Source organism: Furipterus horrens, unplaced genomic scaffold, assembly GCF_987537825.1.
Source record: "Furipterus horrens unplaced genomic scaffold, mFurHor1.1.pri manual_scaffold_4, whole genome shotgun sequence".
Classification (NCBI taxonomy): domain Eukaryota; kingdom Metazoa; phylum Chordata; class Mammalia; order Chiroptera; family Furipteridae; genus Furipterus; species Furipterus horrens.
This window is the reverse complement of record NW_028327174.1, coordinates 204606382-204622583: the sequence shown is the minus strand read 5'-3', so window position 1 is coordinate 204622583 and position 16202 is coordinate 204606382. Positions and strand designations below refer to the sequence as shown.

At 61.5% G+C, this 16202-nt stretch overlaps 1 protein-coding gene across 1 annotated transcript in view; it reads left to right on the top strand.

Moving 5' to 3' along the window:
* EXD3 (exonuclease 3'-5' domain containing 3) overlaps positions 1–16202 on the top strand; it is a 41410-nt gene that overhangs the window by 5232 nt on the left and 19976 nt on the right. The window contains exons 5-16 of the mRNA XM_090275298.1: positions 1685–1738; positions 2670–2809; positions 7229–7329; positions 10220–10293; positions 10412–10450; positions 11860–12026; positions 12267–12390; positions 12671–12881; positions 12986–13095; positions 13519–13681; positions 13779–13945; positions 14419–14562. Of these exons, the coding sequence (XP_090131424.1) occupies positions 1685–1738; positions 2670–2809; positions 7229–7329; positions 10220–10293; positions 10412–10450; positions 11860–12026; positions 12267–12390; positions 12671–12881; positions 12986–13095; positions 13519–13681; positions 13779–13945; positions 14419–14562 (1494 nt within the window). The remainder of the gene's footprint in view (positions 1–1684; positions 1739–2669; positions 2810–7228; positions 7330–10219; positions 10294–10411; positions 10451–11859; positions 12027–12266; positions 12391–12670; positions 12882–12985; positions 13096–13518; positions 13682–13778; positions 13946–14418; positions 14563–16202) is intronic.

Below are 16202 nucleotides of genomic sequence, written 5' to 3'. Positions count from 1 at the left end.
TCTCAGACTGAGAAGTGACCATGGACCAACTCTAAGCCAGGCTGGATGGCAAGAATCATGTGGACCCCCCCATGTCTAGGCTGAGCCCCAGGATAGAGGCCAGGCCAGGGGGGCTTCCTGGAGGTGGTGGTTCTGCTGCCAGCTGTCCCCCCAGATCACTGCAGTCACCCCAGATGGAGTCAGGGTGCCCTTCCATGGCTGGGTGAGACTGAGTGGACTCCCTCAATCCCCAGCCCTATGCCCCTCCCCCAGCCCAACCTCCAGGTCACTGGAACTGGGGCATAGTGAGGGCACCAGCCTCAGGCACACTAGCCACACCCCTGTAGCCTTCACTCGGGCCGCCTGGCCGGGAGAGGGCACCCTGGGTGCACAGAGAGCTTTGGCCCCAGGCCTGGGCAGCAAGCTGGCTGCTCTGATGAGGGGAACCAGGGAGGAGAGAAGGGAAGTCCCCTTCTGATGGTGTCTGTGTGCGGCCAGGTGGGGCATGCGCCCACAGCACGGGTGAGGTCTGAGCTCCGGGTGCAGCCTTCCCCTCCACACTGGCGCCTTCCCGCCACAGCCACGGACGCAGCGCTGAGGGCCCTGGCTGCAGGGCAGTGGGCAGCGGGCTGGGTGGGAACAGCAGGCCCCCTGGACACCACGGGCTCCAGGCGGGGAAGGGAGTCCCGACAGGCAGAGTGCAGGGAGCCTAGGGGGCTGGACTGCATGTGGCCCCACCCTGGCCACCTGTGGCTCAGGCCACCGTCCTTGGCTACTCCGACTGAAGGATGGTGAAGTCTGTCCTCAAAGGCACTGGACCTGCCCACTGTGAAGGCCGATGGCCCCTCCCCAGCCTTGCAGCCCCCTCTGCTTCTCCTTGCCTGGGTCACTGACCCAGGGCCTGGGTGGGTCACCCTTCCCCAGCCCCTTCTTCTCCAAGCCCAGGTCAGCCCTGCGCCCCCTCCTCCAGGCCCCTCCCCCAGCCCTGGGCCCCATGGGGGCTGGTGGAGGCCCAGGTCCTGGAACCCAGCCAGGCTGTGGAGGCGCAGGGTCAGCCGCTGCACAGGGAAGGGCCCGGGGCCCTGCGCCCCGCCCCTTGAGATCCGGGCTGGAGGCCTGAGGGAGCCTTTCCCAGGCCGCTATTTCGGTCCTTTCTGTGAGCTGTGCTGGGGGGGGGGGGGGGGCTGCCCTGTTGGTTATTTTTGCTCATAATGGGAGTGCAATGTATGGAATTATTAACAGCACAGCCTGCACCACGTGCAAGCGCTCAGGGCCCCGCGTGCCCGCTGCCGTGTGGCCCGGAGTCCCGGTCCAGTCCCAGCCGCGCCCACTCCCCTCGTCTGGGCACAGCCACCCCTGGGAAGCCACTGGGCTCAGAGCCCTTTCTGTAGGTCCTGGGCAGCTCTGGGCTCCGTGACACGTGACGCGGGCTTCTGCCCCTTGCCTGCCCCCTCCCGCCCTCTACCCACCCATCAGCAGGTCCCGGTCAGGGCCACCCGGGGTCAGCACCCACCTCAGACCTGGGGGTGGGGGTCCTTCCCACCTGCCCCTCCCGTGCTTGGGGCAGGGTCCATCCGCGCCGGGTCACGTCGGCACCCCACGCTCCGTGGCTGTGCCCGCACCGACCCGGGCCCTGCGATGGGGCAGGAGGCCCCGTGGCTGCCTGTGCCCAGGCCCCGTGTCACTGTGCCTTTGTGTCTGCCAGGCGCTCATGCTGGGCACGGAGCTGCGGCTGCAGCCAGAGCTTGACGTTGAAAAGGTGAGCCTTTCTCATGGAGACGTTGGGTCTCGACTTGGCTGAGGCCCAGGTCTGTCAGGCGGGGCTGCTGGGGGACAGGGGTCCCATATGACCATAGGGCCATGTGGGGGGGACCGGGAGGGGTGCAGGGAGGGCCCAGTGTGTGCCTCTGAGCTGTCAGCAGGCTCTTGGGTTGGGTAACACGCTCACAGGGCGGCCAGTCGTCTTCTGCCCTGCGATGACCAGAAGGTGGCCAGCGGGGGTCCCGGGGGTGGGGCTGCCCATGAGGACCGGTCTGGTGGGGGGGGCCCCATCCAGTCTGGGCTCCAGACAGCGTGGGGGGAGGGTAAGGGAGTGAGGAGCTCAATTGCGGCCTGGTCCTCACAGAGGACTGGCTGGCATTTCCCAGCCCAGGGCCACAGCCAGGGGCTCCTTCGAGGCCTCCTGTTGGGGCCAGCACAGCTCGGGGGTCTTGTGGGCGTGCGCCAGGCCCACATGCTGCCCTCACTCAGTGGAGACAAGAGACGACTGAGCTTCCCTAGGACCCCTGCTGCATCTCTTGGGGCCTCCAGCCCTTTGTCATGGAGATGGGATGGCCCCAGAGCTGCAGGGACAAGGCCCAGGGTGTGCGCGTGAGAGTGTGTGCACAGGCACGGGTGTGTGCATGCAAATGTGCTGGGTGCGAGCATGTGTGAGTGCATGTACGTGTGTGCAGGTTGCAGGCACGCATGTGTGCGTGCAGGTCTCGGGCGCTGGTGCAGGCTGAGGCGGGTGTGCCCCTCCGGGAGCCGCCTGTGCGGGCTCCTCCGCGTGACTCCGACATGCTGGCCTCCATGCCCCTGGGGGAGGCAGGGCACACGGACACTGGCCACTTCCTGCACCAGAATGGAGGTGAGTCTGGGGTCTTGCCTGCCGTGCGCTGCAGCCTGAGGGTGTGCCCGCCCCCCTGTAGATGTGCACCCCACTGCTCCTCCAGGACAAGGTGAACCTTGTGGAGCGCTACGTGGATGGCTTCCCGGGCCTCCAGAGGAGGCTGCTGGCCCTCATGGACTCCTGGTGCCAGCCCGGCTTTGACATCAGAGTTGTCGCCAGGTGAGCCCCAGGGGCCTAGGTCAGTGAGGGGCTGTCGGGAGCCCAGGGGCAGGGAATGGCAGCAACCAGGTAAGAGCATCCGCGGTGGCCGCCCGTCCAGCCCTCCGTCTCCACCTCTGTCCCTCCTTTCCTCTTCTTTGTGAAGCACCTGCTGCGTGCGTCTGTCCCAGCAGTCACAGAGGGAAGGGGCTGTGCGGGGCTGTGTGCACAGGGTGTGACCACGTGTGTGAGATACGAGGGTGTCACCAGAGGGGCACACAGGAATAGGTCTTGGAGAAGGGCCTGGGGTGGCCCGAGGGTGAGGCCACACATGGGGTCTGGGAAGGCCCCCACGCCCCTCTCCACGCAGCCCTGGCATCTCCTGGCAGGAGCCCCGCCCCCATTGTCCCCAGGAGCGATGGCCAGCTCATCACTTTCTGGGTGTGTTTCCTCTTCCCTGGCATGGGGCTCATTCTGCCCGTCCCTGACAGTGGATGTGACGTCACACACCACGAAGCAGATGGAGCCTGGCTGGCACCGGGCCGGCACAGGGGGCGTGCGCTGCCATCGATCTGTCTTCTTACATGTTCAAAAAGAAAGAGAAACTGACGCGGACAGAGCCAGCCAGTGTGGCGAGGACAGGCTGGGTTCTCACCGTGAAGGGGAGGCACAGAGGGGAGCTGGATTAATTGGATGTTGGTTTAAATTAATTAATTTAATGTTTCCTCTTCGTGGGCTATGGAGGGGCCTGGAGGCAATGACCCCCCCACGGCCATGCTCACGCCCGGAACCCAGGCTCGGTCTCCGTGGAAGGGAACCGACCCCTCGGAGAGCAGACTGAGAGGACAGGCACCCAGTGGGGGAGCCTGAACCTTCCAAGAGCGGCAGGTGGCGGAGGGCAGCTCCGGGCAGCTGGGCGGTGGCCGGCAGTGCGTGGAGCCCGGTAAGGAGGCAGGGCCCTGGGGAGGGACTGCGCCGGCGCCCGGAGTGGCGGAGGGCATCACTGCAGACCCTGCGCGCCCGCGGGGGTCACGAGAGATGCACGAGTGGGCAATTTAGATGGAACCAAATTCTTGGAAAACAAAACTTTCCAAAACTGATGCTGGAAAAAACAGAAAACTTGAGTAGTCCTATAGGTACTAAATAAATCAAATACGTAGTTTAGAACTTCCGTGCAAAGAAAACTTGAGACCCAGATGGCTTCTCTGGGGAATTCTTTCACATGTTCAAGGGAGAGGTCATTCCGAGCTTCACAGATGCTTCCGGAGAACCGCCTGCAGACTCCCTCACTCAGCCAGGCTGCACCTCGGCACGCTCACTTGAAGAGGACACTAGGAGAAGGGAAAATTAAAGCCTGGTGTATCTTATGAGCATAGATACAAAAATAGCAAACAAAATGTTAGCAATCAAATCAACTGGCATATTCCAGAGTTAAGAAAGGGAGGGAAAAAGCTGGGGGTGGAAGAAAATATTTGCAAGATAAAGCTGGAAAAGGCTATTATCCAAAATACACAAAGTCCTCTTAAAACTCAGCAATAAATTTTTTTTTTTAATCCCATTTTAAAAAATGGCCACAGCCCTTAACAGCCCTCAGTAAAGAAGACGCACAGATGGCGAGGGGGCCAGTGAGGACCCGACGTCCTCAGCAGAGTGAAAACTAAAATGATGAGCTGCACCTGTGGGAACAGTCAGGCCCCAGAGCACAGGTGGCACCGGGCGCTGGGGGGGTGTCGACACACGTCATCACACGTGTCCAGACCCACAGAACGCACACCACCAAGCGTGACCCTAATGTCGGCCGTGGACTCGGGCGATGACATGTCCATGTGGGTCCTTCCAGTGTAACAAGCGGGACATCAGGAGGGGCCTTGGTGGTGGGGCTGACACAGGGGAGATCTCTGCTTTCTGCTCAGTTTTGCTGTGAACCCAAAACTGCCCCGAAAAGGTAAAATTCGCTTCTTTAAAAGTTAATGCGCCACGATCAAGTGGAATTTGTCAGGATTGCAAGGTTGGCTGAACATTCAAGTATCAATCGTGACTTACCCCTTCAGCAGATTAGATGACAAAACTGTAGAAACATCTGAACAAAGGCAGAGAACAACTATAAAATTCAAAGCCTGTCCGTGATGAAACCCTCAGCAAACTACAAGGGCGAGGAGACTTCCGGAACGCGCTCAAGGACGTTGCCAAGGGAAGGACAGCCGCTGCGCGGTGCTTCCGTGTCAGACGCCGCGTCCGCGAAACCGCCCCTGCCACGGGCGCCATCCACTGGCGGCCACAGGGCCTTTGCGCGGCGCTGCTCTCGCGCAACGTGCAACGGCCGCGCGCAGCTGCGTGTGCTCCAGGCGGCACTTGTGCCGGGACGTGGGGTTGCGTAGTCACAGGCAGAGCCGCCCTGGATGCCCACGGCGACGTCGGCCGTCCCTTCCCCAGGGAAACACCCAGGAGAGTGGGTGGGCCGACGGCACGTGCGTGTTTCTTTTTGTGAACACCTGTCACACTACTTCCCGAAGTGACCACCCGGTGTCCTATCCCTGCGGCACCTCCGGTTTCCCTGACGACTCATGACGCTAAGCGTGTTTTTGGCGCTCATTGGCTGAAGCGGCAGCAGCACCTTTAAATTGTTTATTGTCTCCATATTACTGCGTTTTGAGAGATTTGAAAATATAATCTGGATAAAAAGCCTCTATGAGATACTTATTTGCAGACATTTCATCCTGTCGCTTGTCTTTTCATTCCTCAAAGAACAAAAGTTCTTAGTTGGTTGAAGTCCGGCCTGTGAAGTAAGAAGTGAATCGTGGGTCATGCGTGTAGGTTGTACTCCATGTTTCCCTAGCTCGGCGGTGCGAGCGTTTTCTCCTTGGGTCACTTCTAAAAGTTTTATAATTTTAAGTTTTACATTCAAAATTCATTTTTAGATCATTTTGATTGAAGCTCATTTTTAACACATGGATGGCTGGTTGTTCCGGCAGCTTCTGCTGTCAGATTGTTCTTCGCACGAGCCCCTGGTGCCTTTGTCTGTCGTCCATGCACGCGTGTCTGTCCAGGCACCCCATCCGTCCATCTGCCTCACGTCGATGCCACCTGCTCTGACCGCGGCAGCCTGGCAGCAAGTCTCAGGTCGGCAGCGTCAGCCCTCCACTTCTGATGTTCTGTTTCAAAGTTGTTTTCCCTGTTCTAGACCCATTGCGTTTCTGTATGAAGTTGACAATCAGTTTCTGAAGTTCTACCCCTAAAAACACCTCCAGGGTGGGAGAGCTTAGCTGGGGCACCAGGACCTTGGCCCCCCCGGAGCTGAGGAACAGGTGCACACAGCACAGAGGCTGGAACGGAGGTCTTGGGGATCCTGCGTCTGCAGCAAGTGCCGGAGCCTGAAGCGGACGGGCTTGTCAACAGCTGTGTGATGGCAAGTGAGGGGCTCAGTAACACGCCAGGAAGGTCCGTGTGAAGACGTCTTCCAAGACACAGCACGGAACAGTGAACAAAGAGAAGCCAAATCAGAGAGAGAAGGTGGGGGACATCAGAGGTTCTTTCATGAAGGCCAGCATCCGAGAGATGGGAATTCCAGGAAGAAGGAGGGAGACCGCAGGGAGAGGGGACGTCAGCACGGAGCTCAGGCAGCCGCCTCGGGGGTGGGGGCTGGCAGGAGTGGATGGAGGGTCCCACACTGTGGCCGAGAACCCTCAAAGCCTCTGAAAAAGCGGGGCCAGACCGGATTCTGGGAGCAGCGTCTGCCCGCGCTGGGGGCTCTTTCTGCCCGGTGCTGGCTCAGAGACCAGGCCTCGGACCCACAGCATCTCCAGAAACACGCACAGCCCTGTCTCAGGAACTTCTGGGGTTTGCAGCCTGGATGGGGGAGAGGGCGAGGCCATCCAGACCACGATGGGCAGGGACCTGGGGGGCAGCCCGCGGGAGGAGCAGAGGTCTGTTCCCCCATGTTGGCCGCGGCGCAGTGGGCTGGGCCCCCAGGCCAGGACCGAGGAAGCAGCAAAACCCCGTGGAGCAGGCGCGCGTGCTGGGCCGTGAGGCTGTGAGCAGCGTGTGCCAGCTGAACACCCAGAACTGAGTGGGGAAGAGGTCGCCACGCAGGCGTGTTCCTTGGAAACATGGAAGTTGTGTGGGCGGCTCGTGCCGGGCCAGTACAGACACGCGCGGCCTTTTCTGCGAGCCCCATAGAGCCATTTGGCTTTAAAGCTGCACGTGTGTCCCCGGACCGGTGTGGCTCGGGGCTGGGGGCCGTCCCACAAACGGAAAGTCACCTGGGGGCCTGGGCGGTGGGTTCGGTGCCCGGTCGGGGCTGCTCTTTCCCCCGCCCTTCCCCTCGCTCTAAAGTTAAAGAAATAAAATCTTTTTGTAAAAACTGTGTTTGATGGAGATGAAAACCGCAAGGTATTACCTTAGAAAGAAAGCAGGACTGGCTGAGCCGTGTCTCTCCTGCAGGCGGCACCCGCGGGCACGTCCCCGGAGGCTGGAGAAGCTGAGCCCCCGAACGCTGGCGCGGCACGTCCTGCGCCTGCTGGAGCGCTACGGCCTGGACCCGGGTGAGTGAGGCTCCGCGCTGTCCGTGCTGCGGGCCGCCGGGGCCCGCTGACCCCGGTGCCACCTTCCCACCTGCTGCCGGCCCCTCAGCAGCGCGCTCCGGGGCCTGGCACAGCAGGAGGCGGATCTGTGAGCCCCTCTGCCCACCTGGGTGGCTCCTGGGAGGCTGGGCCGGCACGGTGCCCACCCCGCACCCCTCCCTCACGCCGCCCGCTGTGGTGACCCGCGTCCCTGCCTTTCACGCCTCTCAGGGGCCAGGCCTTACTGGCCGTGTTTTGTAGATTCGCCCTGTTTATTGGATTATGAAAATGCTCTTCAATTTCCGGTTAAGACTTGGTCAGGGATGGATGTTGGGTTTTCTGCGTCTCCTGGGATGACAGGCTCTTTCCCGTTTGGTACGTGAACGTGGCAGCTCCCGGAACTGACCTCGCGCTGTTAAACCAGCCTTGCGTTGCGCTGACGTGCAGAGGGGTCTGCGTCTGTGTCCTCGACAGGCTTTCCTGGGTCTGGCGTGTGTCCGAGGCTAAGCTGCCTCTGAAGATGAAACGGACGGCCGCCCTTTTCCTCTGAGCTTCGAACTGCTTCTTCCCCAACCGCTGGGTAGAAATGGCCTGCGAACCCGGTTCCTTCGTGTGGACGTGAGACTGCAGACGCGTCTCAGCGTGGGGTTTCTGGAGGGATTTGTCTGTTTTGTTTCCAGGTCCGCATGTCCTGTTGTTAAGTCATTCATAGGCCCCTTGATAGTTTCCAAGCGTCTGCAGCTAAGTCTGTATTTATTTCTCTTGAAAGTTTTAGCTATTTCAAAGACCTAGCCACCAAGTTTTTTTGAGATATAATCGACATGTAGCACTGTATTGATTTTCGGTATACAAGAAGGGAAACAAAAAAACAGAATCATCTTCTGGAGAGCGGGCCCTTGCAGCCCAGGCTCCCCCGCCAGGGGAGTGCTCTAGGAATCCCTCTGAATCGTTGCCCCAGCTGGCGTTGTTGTGAGAGGCTGCGTTCAGATTCAGGGACATTTTTTCCAAGACTCTTTCAGTGCATCTGCCCCTTGCATGATGCATGATTTACGAGTGCACCTGTGCACACCGTGCTGAGTGTTCAGCAGTTTTTGCCAAACCGACATGACCCCTGGCCCCACCCTCCCTATTCAACAAGTTCAAAAATTGCTTTCGCCGTTAGGAAACATGTCTCAAGACGTGTATTGCATCAAATGACGAGTACCTTATAGGTGACTGAAGTTTAAACATGTCAGAGTAAATACGCAATTTTTTATAAATTCCAGGTTTCCGTGGGTCCCCCCTCATACAGCACAGTGATTCGTTATTTGTATATGTTGTTACATGGTCTCCATCCATCACCTACATAGTTACAAGTGTCTTCTTCTGATGAAAACTTGTAACATCTACGTGACACGATGTTGTTAACACCAGTTAACACGCTGCGCACCACTGCCCCAGAGGTTATTCCTCTTTGAACTGGAGGTCTGTTTCTTTCGACCTTCGCCCATTTCCCCGCCCCGCCCGCCCCTGCAGCCTCCAGTCTCTTCTCTGTGGGTCTGGGGTGTTTGGGTCCCACTTAGTGCAATGCGCTCACGTCTCGTCCGTGTTGTCGCAGATGGGAGGCTTGTTCTTTCTTATGGCTGAGCAATGTTCCGCTGTGTGTATGGACCACGTCTTGTGTGTCCCCTCCTCCGTGGTGGACACTGGGGTTGTCTGTTGTCTTGACTACTGTGAAAAACGCTGCCGTGAACACGGGTGCAGACAGCTCTTCAAGACCCTGATTTCTTTTCCTTCCAATAAATACCCAAAAGCGGGATTGCTGGTCACAGGGAACTCTATTCTTAGTCTTTTGAGGACCCTCCATACGGTTTCCCACGGCGGCCGCCCCAGCTGACATTCCCAGCCACAGAACCCGGGCTGCCTTTTCTCCACCAGCTCCCTACGCCGTCCGCTGTCTTTGGGTGACGGTTGTTCCCTTAGGTGAGAGGTGGTAGCTCATGGTTTCCATCTGCATTTCCCCGCTGACTAGTGACGCTGAGAATCTTTCATGTGCCTGTTGGGTATTTGGATGTCTTCTTTGGGAAAATGTCTGTTCAGGTCCTCTGCCCATTGTTAAATCAGATTATTTGGGGGTTAGTTGTTGCTGTTTTTGGAAGTTTTTTGCTATTGAGTTGTATGAGTTCCTGATATATGTCGAATGTTAACCCCTTATCGGATACGTGGTTTGCAAATATTTTCTCCTGCTCCAGAGGTTGCCTGTTTGTTTTCTTGCTTGCTCCTTTGCTGCGCAGAAGGTTTCAGTTTGACGCGGTCCCACGTGGCAATGTCTGCCTCTGTTGCCTTGCCTCTGGCATTTCTGATCCTGTTTCTTGTCTGGCCTGCCCAGCCCACTAAACTGAATGTTAAGGCTTCTTTCTTCTTAAATATATTCCCCAACTTTAATATGTTATTTTTGTTACTGTTTAGCTCAACATAATTTCTATGGTAATTTTTTTTCTTTTCCTCATGGGCTAATTAAAAACTAGTTTCTTAATTTCCAAGCTCTGTGGCATTTGAGAGTGACCTCCCGGGCTCGGTCTGTTCGCCTTGTGTTCAGAGGCCGTGGTGTGCGTGAGCCCTTTGAGCTGAAATGTGTCGTTATGAAGAAATTGAACTTCCCGTCTTAGAGAGCCGTCTCCCTCCTTTCTCTGGCTACTTTAGGACCTTCTGCTGTCTTGGGGCTCTGCAGCTTCGCTGTCAGGAGACTGGTGACAGGTCTCCTTTGCTTACCTTGCATGGGGCTTGCTGGGTTCAGAGTGGCTCTGACGTTGGGCGGGAGCCACCACGGTCAGAGTGCAGGGCAGAGGCCATGGGGCCTGCAGACCTGGCCTGAGCCCACCCTCTCTTCCAGGCCTGTGTCCCAGCGCGGTCACTCAGCAGCGCCTGGCCGCCCTGCAGCACCTGTGCCACGTGCGGTTCGTGGAGGTGCGTGGGGGCCGGTTGGGGGCCCGAGCCTGGGCCTGCGGCAGAGGGGCTGGAGCGAGGCTGCCCCCGCACTTCCAGGGCTGCCCCTGGAAAAGATGTGTTTGGTGTCCCTTTGCAGAGAAGCCTGTCTCAGGAGAACTGGGTGGACCACGTGCAGGTGAGTCTGGACGGGGGAGCCCAGCCTGGTGTGGGCACACTCGAGGCCTGGGGGCGGGCGTCCCCAAGAGGGCGTGCGCACATGTGCAAGCCTGGCGTGTGGTGTGTGGCTCACGGGTACACACCAGTGGAGCAGGCATGCAGTCCAAAGGCCCCAGCAGGTTGGCGAGGCCGGGTCAGAGGAAGGGCCCTCCCCTCCCAGCAAAGATGCTATCTCAGCAGCCTTTCGGCCAGGCTGGAGGCGGGGCTGTCCCCTGACCCCAGGGGTCACCACGGGTGCAGGGATGAAGTGGCCTTGGAGAAAGGGGACATCTGTGGGAACCCAGGTACAGAGCGCACAGGGGCTGTCCCTGGAGTTGGTCACCTCCCTCCCCCGTGACCAGAACACCGTCTGTTGTCCTCAGTGGTGGCCAGGCAGACTGCATCCAGTGGGGGGCAGTGCTGAGCTGCCCTTGAAGTAACAGGGCGGCGGGGGCGGTGAGTCACTAGGGAGGAACGCAGACCCCAGGGCAAGGCCCGGAAGGCAGGTCCCCCCTGGGGCAGCGGACATCCTGAAGAATGTGGAGGGGTTTCCACATATTGTCGTCCATGTGGGAACCTGCAGCCAGCGGGAAGTGGAGGGCCTGAGGCTGCCGGGGGGCAGAGCCATCTGGGGAGGGGGCCCCGCCCACAGGCCAGCACAGGGCCTCCTCAGGGGGCACCAGGACCTCAGCGGCTGGAGGTGGGGGGGCAAGGGGCTCCGACTCCCACCCTTCCCACCAAGGCACAGCGACCTGTGGCCTCGTGGACCCAGGACTCGACCAGGACTGAGACCCTCGGCTGGGACCCGCTGGTGCTGGTCTCTTGAGCCGAGCGGACACTGGGGTGGGGCAGCCAGCATTGGGAGAGTGGCCCTGTGCAGCCCCCATGGTCCCTGCTGCCCCTCTGTCCACTCTCTGGGCCGTGGGCTTGGGGTGTCCTGTGACCTCGCCCGCCCTAGGCATGCTGGCCAACTGAGGGCAGGGGCAAGGGGAGATGTGGACCGGGCAGCCGGAAGGTGGGGAGCCACCCCGTGGGGAGAGGGTGGAGGAGGAGCAGGGCCAACCAGGTCCCCGCAGCCCGAGAGGAGGGGGCATGGGCGGGTCCTAGTGGGCTTGGACATGGGGAGAGGGGCTGCGGCAGAGGGCGGGGCTGGGGACAGCCCACCTGGCTGTGGGCGCAGTGGCAGCAGTGGCTCAGGATGGCGGCCCTTCACCCCGAGCATCTCGGTCAGGGGAGCCACCACTGGCCTTCAGGGGACAGACAGCCCCCTTCTCCTGAAGGCTGAGCTAGGTCTCCAGGGTGAGGTCTGGGTCTGGGGGCTGTGGGCCCGTGGGCCCCCCGCCCCACGCAGAGCCAGGCGGTCCAGCCCACATCCTGCGCTGTCCCCAGGGCCTGGTGGGGCCTAGCGAGTGGCTACAGGAGCAGCTGCTGCGTCTGCTGGCCTCTCACTGCGACGCAGCCATGGTCGCCCGCTGTGCGCGGGACCTCTCACTGCCCGAGGAGCGGCTCCCAGCCGCAGTAGCCGCGGAGCTCCGCCGGCCCAGGCTCCAGGGCAGGTGAGCGCCCTGGGCTTGAGCACCCCCTTGGGCCCCTGCCCCTTGGGAAGAGGCCCCATGAGTCGTGAATGCCAGTGGTTTGGAAATTAGGAACTGAGAAAACCAAGAATGGGGTGCATACCCCTGTTCCCAGAATGCAGAGCCACTGCGCTCCCCGGGGGCCTGTAGTCCAGGAGGGCAGAGGCGTGGGGGGCGGATGGGACTCAGGAGCACCAGGTGCCACAGCCGCGCTCCTCCCAGGATGGCCGAGGCACCTTTCGAGGACACAAAAGACCATTACTACCAGCTGCCCGTCGCCATGGAGGACATCCACATCCTGGCCTCGGGGGAGGACCTGTCCAGGCACGAGGAGGAGCTCCTGCAGGTAGGCAGGCCCCCGGGGCTCTATCCACAGTGGTATTGAGCCAGCTGTCCCTTCCGCCTGGCCCTGGGCACCTGCGCAGCAGGACACTTGCCCCAGCCAGTGCTGGGCTTGGCCCCTTACGTGCGGGTGAGGGGCATCCCAGCTTGGGTGGCAGCTCACGGGTGGTTGGGCCTTCCCTGGTGCCTCACCGGGCCGGGTGCACCCGGGGGGCCGGGCAGGCAGGCTGTGTCTCTCCAGCCCTTGGCCGCACCTCTTAGGCCAGTCTGGTCTCTGTCGGCAGCCTGGCCAGGTGGTCGGCTTGGACCTGGAGTGGAAGCCCTCATTCTGCACAGGGGGCCGGCCCTGCGCGTCACTCATGCAGGTAGCCGTGGAGGGTCGCGTGTTCCTGCTGGACCTGCCTGCGCTCTCACGGCCAGCAGAAGGGCAGGTGTCCCCGGCCTTCCCCCGGCTGGTGTCCCAGCTGCTCTCGGACCCATCTATCACCAAGCTGGGTGAGCACTTCCCCCGCCCTGCTGGTCATCCCCATCCAGGGCAGGTGCTGGGAGGTCAGGGCCCCTTCCTTGCTTGCCCATCACCCAGAGGCCCCTGCCCACAGGCTATGGGATGGCGGGGGACCTGAAGAGCCTGGGGGCTTCCTGCCCTGCCCTGGCCCACGTGCAGAAGCTCCTGCAGGGCAGCGTGGACCTGCTGCAGGTGCACAGGCAGGTGAGCGGGGCCGGTGGGGGGGGCCCAAAGCTGACAGGGCATCCTCAGTACCTTCCTGGCTGCAGCCCTGCTCCCTGAGCACAGGTGACCAGGGACCCAGACTGCAGGGTCCCCAGGAGGGCATCACTGCACGTGCCACCATTTCCCCAGAACAGCCCAGCTCTGGGCTCTGCTCAGGAGCTCTCAGCACGAACCTTGGGGGTGAAGGCGTCAGCCAGCCCCAGAGCTGACCGGTGGGCAGGGACGTGGCCCTGAGGCCCCGGCACAGCCACCCTCAGCCAGCCTTTCCCCTCTGTCCCTGCACCGACCGCCATGGGACACAGGCCCGTCCCCGAGCCCTGAGCGGCAGCGAGGTTGTGGGCAGTGGGCAGTGGCCGTCCTCCCCCAAAGGCGGGCCTCACCATGAGGGCACTGTCTTTGCAGATCCGGGTGGCCCACATGCCTGCCCCGGGCGTGGACAGGGCTGCGGGGCCGCGGGGCCTCAGCCTCCTGGTGCACCAGGTGCTGGGCAAGCCTCTGGACAAGGCACAGCAGCTCTCCAACTGGGACCGGCGGCCACTGGACGAGGGGCAGCTGCTGTATGCAGGTGTGCGCTCCCACCTGCCCCCACGCCTCCCACACGCCTGCCCCCGCCCCCGGCAGGAGGCTGAGGCTGAGGCTGAAGCTGACCCCCATCCACCCAGCTGCCGACGCTTACTGCCTGCTGGAGGTGTACCGGGAGCTGCGCAGGGATCCGGCCCGCTTCCACCTGTCCGGGGACCTGGCCCGGAGCCTGCGGCCAGGACACAGTGAGAGAGCAGGGGCTGGGGAGCCGCCCCGCCCACGGGAGGCCTCCACCCCACCCCGGCAGGTGACTGGAGCCCCTGGGGGTCCCCTCCTAGGGTTCTCGGGAAGCAGGACCACCGTGTATAAGATGGGGACCTGGTGTGGGGGAGGCTTGGGCTCCTCCGCGTGCAGAAAAGGAGCGCAGGCTGTGGGCCCCTTGAAGAGGGGTCCCGGCCCCTCCTGACACCAGGCCTGGTATGTTGCCCACCCCCGAGGTCCAGGGCAGCATCTGGCTGTGTCTTTGTGCCCCCAGAACCCAGGACCCCACCTCGGGGTACATGGGATTCCCCAGGAGATGAGTAGGCTCCTTCTGGGGTCCAGTGTGAATGATTCTGTATCATTTTATCTGTTTTCTGCATTGAGTACATATTGCTCATGATTCTCTTCATCAAGTTTTTTGTGGAAAAGAAAACTAACACACAGCCCGGGAGACCCCACCCCCCACCAAGTCCAGGGTGGGCCTGAGGGCGTGGCCTTCTGAGCGGGGCTGTGTTGCAGGTGCCCGCGGCCCCCGAGGTGCCAGCCAGGGCCTTCCGCGTGGTGTGCGACAGCATGCTGCAGGGGCTGGCGCGCAGGCTCCGCTGTCTGGGTGCAGACGTGCGTGTGCTGGGTGCCGGCGAGGACCACCGCCAAGTGGCCGAGGTGGGTGTGCGGTGCTTCGGTGGCCGCTGCGCGCGTACCCCAGTCCGGGGCGGAGGGCACAGCCCCTGAGGCCCCAGACACAGCCGGGTTCTGCCAGCTGGAGCCCTCATGGCTCCTTTGACCCAGGCAGACCCTGGGTGGTCCTGTCCCGTGGGTGTCCTTTGGCACCTGGACACACTGCGCGCCCACAGGCCCTTCTGTTCCCTGCGAAGCCAGAGTGCATGCCTGGTGTGTGGGTAAGGCCCTCTCCAGGCCAGGCTCCACTCACACGCCCATGGGCTTCGCTCACGCCCACGCCGGCACCATCGGGGGCACCAGCCCCAGGGGCGTGAAGAGCTCCCTGCCAGTGGGGCACCACCAGCGACCCCGCCAAGTGGGCCACGGAGATCAGAGCCCAGGGTCTGCTTCTCCACACAGACGTGTCTGGCCACCTTCAGAGGTCACAATCGTCAGATAAAAGTGAAACTAAGTGTCCGGGCGTTTTCATGCCTTTGTCCTACCAACCAGTCTGGGTGGGAGAGACCCCGGGCGCCGCAGCACCAGCATGGGGCCCGAGGCGTGGGCGAGGCCTGCCGTGTAGTCGGGCACCAGGCTGGCGGGTGCCAGGGGACCCCCACCCGCATGCCCCTGGAGGGGCCAGCTGGGCTGCCTGCCCTGGACCCAGCAGCTTTCTCTGATTCAGGGGCTGGGCTTGGATGGTGACCATCTTAGCAGGTTTCCTGAGATATGATTCACGTGCCCTGGAGCTCACCCAATACCGTCACGGCGCGGTGGCCTCCAGTGCATCCACGGTCCTGCGGCCATCTGTGGCCAATTTTGGAAAATTGTCACTCCTGTGACATCGTTGCTCCCGGGCATGGCCATCTGCTTTTCACTCCGCGGTTTCCTACAGCACGTGGCCTCTGGGGCCGGCTCCTCTTGGCACCCCCGTCCAGGCTCACCAGGGCTGTAGCACCAGTCAGCGCAGCGTTCCTTCTTGTGACCACGCCGCGTGCCACCATGTGGATGGACCGCGGCTGTGGACGCGGCCCCCCATTCCCCGAGAGCCTGCTCTGCCCCTGGATTTGGATCTGCCTGGGTCTGCCTGCTGAGGCCCCGTGTCAGAGGGGACTCTGGCCGAGAGCAGCGGGAAGTCTGTCCCCAGGACATTCCCTACCTGTCCAGGGCACCAAAGATGCTAAAACTCAGTGACCCCTTCAAACGTGCGGCCTGGAGAGGAGGCTGGGAGTGGCCACACAAGAGCAGAAGGTCAGAGAGCATGGTGGCAAAGAACAAGGGGGCTCTGGAGGGCCTTGGCCAAACCTGGGCCTCAGCCACCTCCACAGGAGCCAAAGTGAGAGAAGAAGGTCCACAGCAGCAAGGTTCGCCCACCACTCCCAAATGGCCACCACAGCCCCTGGCAGTGACTCTGCACACACACCCAATGGCTCTGCTCTGGGCAACGTAGGTCAGTGCTGGAGCGGTCCCAGGGGATGGTGTGCAGGCTGGGTCCTCCGATCTGAGGGGTCCTCCCGCCGGAAGGCAGTCTGAAGCAGCCCATGTGTGATGTGGCAGGAAAGTGTCCTGGTGCCAGTGGCAGGGGCGGTACTAAGTGGCCGGGCCTGAGCCCACTCCGGACCCAACTGAAGTGGCCCGAGCTA